Source organism: Anomaloglossus baeobatrachus, chromosome 1, assembly GCF_048569485.1.
Source record: "Anomaloglossus baeobatrachus isolate aAnoBae1 chromosome 1, aAnoBae1.hap1, whole genome shotgun sequence".
In the NCBI taxonomy this organism is placed as follows: domain Eukaryota; kingdom Metazoa; phylum Chordata; class Amphibia; order Anura; family Aromobatidae; genus Anomaloglossus; species Anomaloglossus baeobatrachus.
In genome coordinates, this window is record NC_134353.1 from 87,456,587 (window position 1) to 87,468,804 (window position 12,218).

Here is a 12,218-nt window from a genome sequence, read left to right on the forward strand (position 1 = left end):
CAAGAAGCAATGGGATGAAATTAAAAAGGAAGGAGATTCAGATTAGACATTAGGAAAAACTTTCTGACAGTGAGGGTAGTCAGGGAGTGGAACAGGCGACCATGGGAGGTGGTGAGCTCTCCATCAATGGAAATCTTCAAGCGGAAGCTGGATAAACATATATCTGGGATCTAAGAAAACCTGCACTCGCAGGGGGTTGCATCCGATGGCCCTTGAGGTCTCTTTCATCTCTGCCATTCTATGCTTCTATGATTCACAGTAGCGTAACCTTATTCACACCATGTGCATGTACAAGAGCTCAACTAACCTGCAAGGGGTTTTGTCTGATGTTACGCTTGTTCAAAAGTAGCAGAATTATAAATGCAGCTCAGGAATATAATACTAGCATACTTGTCATTGTTCAGAGTTTTACTAGTATGGATTGGTTATGTAAGCCTCACCCAAAAATGGGCATTCCTGGGTGGGCTGGAAAGGTTCCTGGGAGGGGCGCTATGGGATGCCAGACATAAAGTCTCCAAATATGTTGGCAATTATGTACAAGATGTAACTTTTTTTTAAACACACTAATCCTTTGATCCTTTGTTAGTAAGTCTGTTCAGCCATCTGTTAGTAATAAAGTATAACTACAATTATTAGGAACTTGCAAGCCACCCTAAGTAGGAGCCAAGAGAAATTATAGCCTCTGTCAGCCATAATGCTACATTGTAATTGGAGCACTAAATAACATATTTGATTTATATTAGGTTTATTGTGTCTGTGCATTTCATTATTGTAATTTTTTGTTAATTTATCTATTACCCAACTCATTTATTTTCATAATGGAGGAGGGCAGTGTGATGAAAAATATGCCCACTTGTGCATGGCTGAACTATTCCTAATTATGCCAGACATACCATTCCTTTGTTAAGTAAGGGTACCGTCACACTTTAGCGATGGAGCAGCGATCCCAACAGCGATCTGACCTGGTCAGGATCGCTGCTGCGTCGCTACATGGTCGCTGGTGAGCTGTCAAACAGGCAGATCTCACCAGCGACCAGTGACCAGCCCCCAGCCAGCAGCGACATGCAAGCGACGCTGCGCTTGCACGGAGCCGGCGTCTGTAAGCTGCGGACACTGGTAACTAAGGTAAACATCGGGTATGGTTACCCGATGTTTACCTTAGTTACCAGCGCACACCGCTTAGCTTAGCGTGTGCAGGGAGCAGGAGCCGGCACTGGCCTCGTGAGAGCTGCGGAGGCTGGTAACAAAGGTAAATATCGGGTAACCACCTTGGTTACCCGATGTTTACCTCGGTTACAGCTTACCGCAGGCTGTCAGACGCCGGCTCCTGCTCCCTGCACATTCAGGATTGTTGCTCTCTCGCTGTCACACACAGCGATGTGTGCTTATCAGCGGGAGAGCAACAATAAAAAAACAAACCAGGGCTGTGTGTAACGAGCAGCGATCTCACAGCAGGGGCCACATCGCTGCTCAGTGTCACACACAGCGAGATCGCTAATGAGTTCACTGTTGCGTCACAAAAAACATGACTATGAAGCGATCTCAGTAGCGATCTCGCTATGTGAGAAGTACCCCTAAGTCAAGAGACATGAGCCATTGTTTCATGTCAGACTGTCCGGTGCCCCTTTTTGTATGCTAATTTCTGGAATGCCTGCTGATTATGGATTGCATCAGCCCCCTGTAGTGTACTAGTAGCCATCATTTGGAGGACAATTATATAGTCTAATTAATTTAGCAAACAATTAGGGAAGAGTCATATTCACCCCCTCCATCTTTCCATCTTCTGGGGCATAATGCTCTGAAATAGAAGCTGAGAGATATAAAAAGGGATCTGCCCCGGTCACCATTCTGATTCTACAGGACTTCAGCCTAGGGACCATGGTTACAACTGATGGATTACAAAATTGCTCCATTGCCGAACGTTGAGCGCACAATTGGAGAACCAAGGTTGGGACAATCTGGTTACCTGGCCCCATACCTTGCTGTGCTCGGTCAGCTTCCTGAGCTGCTATCTCCTCTCAGTGGGTGCCTGCCAAAAGCGGGGATGCTACTGGTTGGCGTAGTGGCCCTGGATGCCCTGAAGGCACGGAGGTTCTAATCTCTGGCAAGCCAGCAGAGGTGTGAGACTCTGTCACTTGCACCACCTCGTGTCCTTGCTGGGAATGTAATATATGCGATTGTTTGTTGGTGACCCAATAAAGTCTTAATGGAGTGTGGCCTCACCAAGTTTTGCCTGGGTAGTGTTCAGATCACAGGGAAGACGCTGAGAGCAGTTCTGCTGAGAGCAGTTCTGCTATTTATATGTGAGGCCGCATGGCACATTTTATAAAAATATTTTAGTGTAGGACTGCTTCAAATGAGATTTGCCGTGACGTGGCGAAGCAGCTCAAGAAATTGCAATTTTTTGCCAAAAATCTCAAAAAAAATTTTTATAATGCAGTTTGGAATATTTGATGCCTTAGTGCACATTGGTGCTGGCTCTTTGTTGTTTCTTTGTTGAATTGGTCGGTGGTTGACCTCCACCTTGCTATGCACCCCAATTTGGGATGTATTCCATCTGTATAGATTTTGGCGTTTGGTGACTGTTCACATTGGGTCATCAGGCTTTGTCCACAGGCTATATATATACTTCATGCAGCATTTGCTTGGACCTGTCCCGCCCACAGCCATGACTCAGTCATGGGTACGGGACTGCAATAGACCAGGTGAGTGCTGCTGAGAGCAGTTCTGCTATTTATATGTGAGGCCGCATGGCACATTTTATAAAAATATTTTAGTGTAGGACTGCTTCAAATGAGATTTGCCGTGACGTGGCGAAGCAGCTCAAGAAATTGCAATTTTTTGCCAAAAATCTCAAAAAAAATTTTTATAATGCAGTTTGGAATATTTGATGCCTTAGTGCACATTGGTGCTGGCTCTTTGTTGTTTCTTTGTTGAATTGGTCGGTGGTTGACCTCCACCTTGCTATGCACCCCAATTTGGGATGTATTCCATCTGTATAGATTTTGGCGTTTGGTGACTGTTCACATTGGGTCATCAGGCTTTGTCCACAGGCTATATATATACTTCATGCAGCATTTGCTTGGACCTGTCCCGCCCACAGCCATGACTCAGTCATGGGTACGGGACTGCAATAGACCAGGTGAGTGCTGCTGAGAGCAGTTCTGCTATTTATATGTGAGGCCGCATGGCACATTTTATAAAAATATTTTAGTGTAGGACTGCTTCAAATGAGATTTGCCGTGACGTGGCGAAGCAGCTCAAGAAATTGCAATTTTTTGCCAAAAATCTCAAAAAAAAATTTTATAATGCAGTTTGGAATATTTGATGCCTTAGTGCACATTGGTGCTGGCTCTTTGTTGTTTCTTTGTTGAATTGGTCGGTGGTTGACCTCCACCTTGCTATGCACCCCAATTTGGGATGTATTCCATCTGTATAGATTTTGGCGTTTGGTGACTGTTCACATTGGGTCATCAGGCTTTGTCCACAGGCTATATATATACTTCATGCAGCATTTGCTTGGACCTGTCCCGCCCACAGCCATGACTCAGTCATGGGTACGGGACTGCAATAGACCAGGTGAGTGCTGCTGAGAGCAGTTCTGCTATTTATATGTGAGGCCGCATGGCACATTTTATAAAAATATTTTAGTGTAGGACTGCTTCAAATGAGATTTGCCGTGACGTGGCGAAGCAGCTCAAGAAATTGCAATTTTTTGCCAAAAATCTCAAAAAAAATTTTTATAATGCAGTTTGGAATATTTGATGCCTTAGTGCACATTGGTGCTGGCTCTTTGTTGTTTCTTTGTTGAATTGGTCGGTGGTTGACCTCCACCTTGCTATGCACCCCAATTTGGGATGTATTCCATCTGTATAGATTTTGGCGTTTGGTGACTGTTCACATTGGGTCATCAGGCTTTGTCCACAGGCTATATATATACTTCATGCAGCATTTGCTTGGACCTGTCCCGCCCACAGCCATGACTCAGTCATGGGTACGGGACTGCAATAGACCAGGTGAGTGCTGCTGAGAGCAGTTCTGCTATTTATATGTGAGGCCGCATGGCACATTTTATAAAAATATTTTAGTGTAGGACTGCTTCAAATGAGATTTGCCGTGACGTGGCGAAGCAGCTCAAGAAATTGCAATTTTTTGCCAAAAATCTCAAAAAAAAAATTTTATAATGCAGTTTGGAATATTTGATGCCTTAGTGCACATTGGTGCTGGCTCTTTGTTGTTTCTTTGTTGAATTGGTCGGTGGTTGACCTCCACCTTGCTATGCACCCCAATTTGGGATGTATTCCATCTGTATAGATTTTGGCGTTTGGTGACTGTTCACATTGGGTCATCAGGCTTTGTCCACAGGCTATATATATACTTCATGCAGCATTTGCTTGGACCTGTCCCGCCCACAGCCATGACTCAGTCATGGGTACGGGACTGCAATAGACCAGGTGAGTGCTGCTGAGAGCAGTTCTGCTATTTATATGTGAGGCCGCATGGCACATTTTATAAAAATATTTTAGTGTAGGACTGCTTCAAATGAGATTTGCCGTGACGTGGCGAAGCAGCTCAAGAAATTGCAATTTTTTGCCAAAAATCTCAAAAAAAATTTTTATAATGCAGTTTGGAATATTTGATGCCTTAGTGCACATTGGTGCTGGCTCTTTGTTGTTTCTTAGGTGGTTAGTGAGATGCCAGGCCAGCGGACGAGCGAACCCCCTGACCCTGGTGTCTCCACAGGCATAAGTGTGAAAACATGTCATTAGAATTTTATACCCAAAACCAATGGCATATATGTAAAGACACTTTAATGATGATTAGATCCTCACCTTTCATGTAGAAATCTATTTAGCTGTTTTAGAGAAATCCATTATTGAAATGATATGGGCTCTGCACTGTCCTGCTTCACTATTCCTCACCCCCTGCCTGTTTCCTGCCTCTGATTGACAGGTCCCTCCTGTTTCAGGGCCCTGCCTAGACTGACCGAGATGTCTCTCAAGCGTTGTCAGTGCCTGCTCAGATCGATACTGGGGTATTGTGACATCACGAGGACCTTACTGCGCATGCGCCACTGCAGGCACTGATGACGCTTGAAAGAGTTCTTGTTTAGGGGATCCAGGTCACTGAGAAAGAAAAAGGGTGGGAAATAGGGATAGAGGCAGGAGAGCCATCAGTATTGTGTCCCATCCCGCTGCACTTGCGGCTCATTAGCATGCAATTTTAAGGATGGATTTTGAAAAAAAAGTGGATTGCTACAAGCAAGGTAAGGCTTTAATCAGTAATAGTGTGCCTTTACATGCATTTTATAAAGTAGGCCTATAAAATAATGACCAGTTCCCTGTTATATTTGGATCCTTATTGTACCTCTACCTATAATTTTAGAGGCTGTAAGTACAGACGTAATTTGCCCTACAAGCAGATATAGGGCATATGGCTCTGTGTGCAAAACCTCTTATTGAAAATCATCATCTTGTGCCCAGTTCTGTAGATCAATGAGGAGTCAGCAAATTACTGGACGCTATTTACTATAAAGGAAACAGTCTAAATAGTCCTAATGCTGGAGGAGATCTACTGGACTATTAGTATAAATGACAGAAGACTGTATCATTAGTGCCAAGGAAGAAGACAGTCACTCACCTTCCTCTATATTTTTTGTTTGATTTTGTACCATTTTTGGAGTATTATTGAAAGCAGCATAACCCTTAAGGAAAAAAAAAAGGTGAAAACATCTTAACAAAGCAAAAAAATAATAACTTAACAAGCAATGTTAAAAAGGTTGTAAAAGTAGCATATGTAGATTACCCCCATTCACGTAAAAAGGAATTGAGCTGCAGTACCAGACTGGGTTGGCTTCAACTATAATGCCTAGCAGCTATCACATCACATGGTATAGCCCAGCCAATTAGGAGGACTATCATAGCTCCTATAAAAGCCGAAACAGGGAATGAATCAGCAATTTTGTGGTGAATCTAGATAGTGAGACAACGTCACAGGTCACAGCTTAGCCATAGAGATTGGGAGAGAAAGCCATAAAACACTGAATAAACTTTACAAATAGTGTGTGTCACAGCAACGCAGAGAAAAAGATTGGTGTGTGAAGAACAGGCTCTTGGTTAACGTTAGCGATTGGCGAATAGTAACTATTCATATTCAGATAATGCTTACCAAATACTATTCCAGTATTTGGCACTGCAAAAATAAAAAAATGCTCGGGTTCCCTTTTCACTTGTATTAGGTTCCTTATTCGTGATGAATACCGGAATAGTACTTTGGTATTCGTTATGAATAATCTAAACATGAATAATTACTATTCACCCATCACTAGTTACCATCGTTTTACCCACAGTAGTGAGTCAACTTGCCGTGAATCAAATTTTTGGAAAAAATATCAGAAAAGCTGGTGTCATGGGTGTGTCATGTGGGACAGACAGTCATTTAGTTTCTGGCCATCGAAGATCACAGCGTTTGGCTGCGCAGAATGCTCCCTGACTTTCCATTGTTCCTGTTGTCAGTATTCATTGGTTTAGGTAGCTTTCCTGTTGGATTCATCTTTCCCCCTTTTGGACCCGTCTTCAAAGCAGGAGAGGAGAAGGGGTTAACGCCGCATAGTTCATGCTTTTCCCCCTGTGTGTCCCCTCTTGTGTCTTCTATAGTTGTTTAGTGGGATTGGCAAAGAGCACCTCCCATCTATTCCCTATTTAGGGCCCAGCACTAGGGAACCCTAGGGTCAGGTATGCGGCACGGTGCACAGGTGCGGAACCTATTTAGGGTGCTGAGGGACCCAGGGACCAGCAGTAGGTTTGGTCAGGAGTCACCATCTTCGCTCTCCCTAGACACAGGGTTTCCCTTCCCTTTTGCCATGCAGTTGGTACTTCCCGGCACCTAGCGTGGCAGCCGGTGAAATTGAATTTAATAAGATTCGCTCATCTCTACTAACAAGTATTTTGTGTAAGGCAGAAGTTTTTCCTAATAAAAAACATGAACAATGCTTTGGTAAAACCTGCCAAGACCTACTTGGTATAATCTTGTCCTAAGCATTCAGCGTCTCACCTTTTGTACCAAGTTACTGAGATCCGTCTTGAGAACGTTGTTTAATTTGCCAAGATGATGGTTTAGATCTGGTAACTACGGAAAATAATTCAAGATTGTGCCAATTACTGAATGAGGATATGCAATTATTTATAGGTAGGATTAGTTTTTAGTTTTGGGGCTTTGGTTTATTGAATCTTTGTCTTACCGAACTGAAGTTGGCATTGACCCGTAGTTGGGAGAGCGAGCTCTTGATCTTGTTGCAGGGAATCAGTGCCACGTTGGTGAAGCATGCCGGGTCGCTCAATGTGGTGTTCAGTTGTATCTTGGCATCTGTAAGGTTTTCATGTAGCCGGTCCATTGCCTCTTGAAGGACTTCCACAGACACGCTGATGTTCTCCAAAGCTTCCTTTGTTTCCTTGATTGCTGAGGAAACAAATATGGCGGTTAATATTTTATGAGATTTCTAAGCCCAATTAAGAACTTGTCATTTGGTTTCTCTTATCCATCAGTTTTGATCACGATGGTCCAGGGCCTATTGTAAAAATCTTGTACCTTCCCTTCTTTCTGTTGCACTGTATCAGGGTGGAATATTATGAACACAGTGGATTTCACTAGATTTACATGACCACACAAGGAACAAGATATTCTAAACTCACAGGACTAGAAAAAGACTAGTGGATCATTTTGGAGAACTAGACCAATTATAGATTTCAAGGAAAGACATGAGTTACATTTCATCATGGGCTTATGAGTGATAGAAAAAAAAATTGGGATCTAAGGGGTAAGGTTTCTCCCTGTGTACCAGTATGAGGAGACTTAAACACACAAATAAAATGGGAAGTAATCAGGACAAATGAACATAAACTAGACAAAAGGAAAGAGCTCATTGCCCTTAATAAGTGATTGTAATTTAATTTTTTATAAAACAATGGTACAGAAATGAAGAAACATTAGAATAGATCTTATTAGAAAAATCCGCTGTCACGGGTGTGTCACGGTTGACAGACAATCCTGTGGAGTCCGGCTTTAGAAGGTCGTAGCATTTGGCTACACAAACTGCTCCCTGACATGCTATTCTTCCTGCTATGGTGTAAATGGTATCCCATGTATCTTCTCTGTTTGGGGTTTATCCTTTTCCTTTTAGGACCCTGTGGATATCCTCACCTTTCAGCTGCTAATCATCACTTCCCCTTGTGTCGTTACATACTCACATTTTTCTTGGGTGTTTGCTAGTGACAGTGTCATATTCCTATACAGGCCTTGGATGCAAGCAATCAGCTTAGATTCATCTGAAAAAACACAGTTTTCTGCGTTTTCTCTCCTTGAGTCTTCTTAGAGCTAAAGTGTTCGTTCACTCCCCTTGTTTGTGCTCCGTGTGTCTTCTTTAGCGTTTAGTGGGAGTTGACTAAGCGCTCATCCCATCCATTCCATACCTAGATCCCAGTTCAAGGTCAGCCAGGGTCAAGAATCCTGCTAGGTGCAGAACCTATCTAGGGTGGTCAGGGGAGCCAGGAACCATTGAGAGGTTTGGTCAATGGTCACCATCTCCCCCTTCTGTAGACACAGGGTCTCCCTTCCCTTTCACCATATGCGTGGTACTTCCCCATACCTAGCATGACATCAGGTTTTTTTTCTCCTTCTGGACTAATTATTTATCTGGAAAATTCTCAGTTCACAAGTAAAATTTGTATTTAGTGAATACAGATTTTTGTATTTTTGAGATGACAATTGGTGCTAATAAAGTTCTATGTAGAAGTTGTCTGTGTCTGCCTCTAGCTCCTCCCTCCACTCTTCTTCATAGAGTTTTTAAAGCACCAACTGTCATCTCCTATTTCAATAATGGGAGAATCTGTTTTCACTGAAGACAGAATTTTCCCAAAAATTGAGAGGGCAAGCAACGAATCCAATTATAAAAGCAGATTTTTTTGAGATATCGCAAAGTTGCTTATTTTCACATGTATTATTGATCTGTAAATTAAATTAGCTTTTACTGTTTAAGAACTTATAATCTACATGGACGGGGAAAAGTGACAATAGTGGCACAGTGTTTCGGAGCATCCTCTGGTATTCCTGTGGATTTGTCTGTTGTGGTCACAACCTAGAAAAGGTCATACCCAAAAAATAGTCCTCCTCCATCTTTTAAATGATCCACTAAATATATTTAATTTGTTCTGGTTTTATTTTTATTAGTTTTAGTGGCTAAAGTTCTTCAGAATGGAGACGATTTTTTTTTTTCTATTGGATGTTTTTCTACTTGACTGATGATTATGGGATCAGATATATTTGGCGCAGAACATCTGCGATTTAATAGTCCCTAAGCTTTATTCTTCTTTCCTGTGATGAGAAGGCACTTTCCATTTATTACAGGTCAGACAACCTCATGCATCATCTTAAGTGTCCTAACGTGGAAGAACAGAGTCTTCACCGTAATCTATTTCTTCCTCGTATACACAGCTCCATATCTTAATTTCATCATAAAATACAAGCGCAGAAGTGGCTGCTCCATCATTGAAATCTGCAGAAATGTCACTTCTGTAAAGATCAATTTGGCTTTTCTTAAGACGTTTAATAGGAATGATTGATCACATTGTTCTCCTAAGCTGTCAAAGCCGGTCAAAAATATTTCACAGCAGAAAGAGGCGAAAACGGAGCTAAAGAGACGGTCACAGGTGGGAATACACTTGTATCATAAAGAGGATATATTCCCCACAAGTTCTCCTGGCTATTATATATAGCATATATCACAAAAGTGAGTACACCCCATCACACTGAAGATCTGTTACACTGATACAGTGTACAGTAGTCAGTGTACAGCTTGTATAACAGTGTAAATCTGATGTGTCCGCGAAATAACTCACACAGCCACTAATGTCTAAACCACTGGCAACAAAAGAGTACACCCCTAAGTGAAAATGGTCAAATTGTGCCCAAATTGTGAATATTTTGTGTAGCCACCATTATTTTGAAGGCATGGAGTTCACTACAATTTCACAGGAGCCGCTGGATCCTCTTCCATCCTTCATGACGTCATCACAGAGCTGATGGATGTTAGAGACCTTGCGCTCCTCCACCTTTCGTTTGAGGAGTCCCCACAGATGCTCAATAGGGTTTAGGTCTGGGCACCTTTACCCTTAATTTCTTTACAAAGGCAGTGGTAGTCTTGGAGGTGTTTGGGATCGTTTTCATGGAATACAAAGGGAGGGGATCATGCTTTGCTTCACTGTCATTATACAAGTTGGCATTCATGTTTCTCTCAATGAACTGTAGCTCCCTACAGCCGTCAGCACTCATATAGCCCCAAACCATGACACTGCCACCACCATGCCTGATTGTAGACAGGAAATAATTGTCTTTATACTCCTCACCTGGTTGCCACCACATACGCTTGACCCCAGCTGAACCAAATACCGTATATACTTGAGTATAAGCTGAGTTTTTCAGCCCATTTTTTTATGCTGAAAATGCCCACCTCGGCTTATACTTGAGTGAGGGTCCCACAAAAAAAATTATTCTCACCTCTCCTCCGTTCCCACAGTGTCCTCAACTGCTTCTGCAGACCGCAAGGCACCGCAGACCCCTCCGTGATAGCATCCGATGCACGGGGCTGATGTCTGCCGTCATGTCTTTACTGCAGTTGAATGCATTACAGCAGTGGTGGTGCAGTAAAGCATTCAACTGCTGTAAAGCTCTGACAGCAGCGGCGGCCCTGTGTATTGGACGCGATCATGGAGGGGTCTGTGTGCCTGTGATCTGCAAGAGGCACCACTTGATGATCACGTCCAGTGCACGGAACCGCTGGTGCAGGCTGCCATCATGGTTTTACAGCAGTTGAATGCTTTACGACGGCAGCGGTGCAGTAAAGCATTCAACTGCTGTAAAGCGCTGACAGCACGGTGGCTCCGTGCACTGGATGTGATCATCAAGGGGTGCCTCTTGCAGATCGCAGGCACATAGACCTCTCCGTGATCGTGTCCAATACACAAGGCTGCTGCTGCTTTCAGCGCTTTACAGCAGTTGAATGCTTTACCGCACCGCCTCTGCCATAAAGCATTCAACTGCAGTAAAGATATGATGGAAGACAGCAGCCCCATGCATCAGACGCTATCACGGAGGGGTCTACGGGCCTGCGGTCTACAAGAGGCAGCTGAGGACACCACGGGAACGGAGGAGAGGTGAGAATAATTTTTATTGCATAATAGAGGACAAGAAGGGGACCAGTAGGAGGACATTACTACAGGGCGCATTACTGCAGGAGACTTTACTAGAGGGCCAAAGGAAGGGGCACAAGGATGGGCACATTACAATAAGGGGAGGGGGAACAAGGACGGGGCACATTACTACAAGGGGGGACATAAAACATAGATCCCAATAAAATGTAGTATTTTTGAAATGTCTCAGTTTCTGCTGCAATTCCCACCCTAGGCTTATACAAGGCAAGTCAATATGGTTTCCAAAGTTTTTTGTGGTAGAATTAGGGACATCGGCTTATACTCGGGTCAGCTTAAACTCAAGTATACAATATATGGTAAATGTATCCTGCTCTCATCAGATCACAGGACATGGTCCCAGTAATCGATGTTCTTAGTCTGCTTGTCTTCAGCAAACAGTTTGTGGGCTTTCTTGTGCATCATCTTTAGAAGTGGCTTTCTTCTGGGACAACAGCCATGCAGACCAATTTGATGCATGCACTGTGCACTGACAGGCTGTCCCTCCACCACAATAACTGCAGCAGCAATACTGGCAGCATTCATTTGTCTATTTTGAAAAGACAATTTCTGGATTTGACGCTGAGCACATGCACTCATCATATTTGGTCCACCATGGTGAGGCCTGTTCTGAGTGGAATCTGTCTTGTTATACCGCTGTATGGTCTTGGCCACCAAGCTGCAGCTCAGTCACAGGGTGTAGACAATCTTCTTATATCCTCGGCCATCTTTATGTATAGCCACAATTCATTTTTTCAGTTCCTCAGACAATTCTTCAGCATGAGGCGCCATGTTGACCTTACAGTGACCAGTTTGAGAGAGTGTGTGAGAGATAACCCCAAATTTAACACCCCTGCTCCCTAGTCACACCTGAGACCTTGTAACACTAATGAATCACATGACACCGGGAAGGGAAAATGGCTAATTAGTCACAATTTGGACACTTTCACTGAACCTTGTACTCACTTTTGTAGCCAG

At 43.3% G+C, this 12,218-nt stretch overlaps 1 protein-coding gene across 10 annotated transcripts in view; it reads right to left on the reverse strand.

Moving 5' to 3' along the window:
- The window catches only part of PROM1 (prominin 1), a 316,884-nt gene that overhangs the window by 108,987 nt on the left and 195,679 nt on the right, over positions 1-12,218 (reverse strand). For all 10 annotated transcript variants that reach the window (XR_012753972.1, XR_012753974.1, XR_012753970.1 and 7 more), the window contains 3 exons: positions 7,241-7,458; positions 7,054-7,128; positions 5,641-5,704 (listed from right to left, as the gene is read on the reverse strand). Coding sequence is in view for 3 of the 10 variants with exons in the window: in XM_075346904.1 (XP_075203019.1) it covers positions 5,641-5,704; positions 7,054-7,128; positions 7,241-7,458 (357 nt within the window). In the remaining 7 variants the exon portion in view is untranslated. The remainder of the gene's footprint in view (positions 1-5,640; positions 5,705-7,053; positions 7,129-7,240; positions 7,459-12,218) is intronic.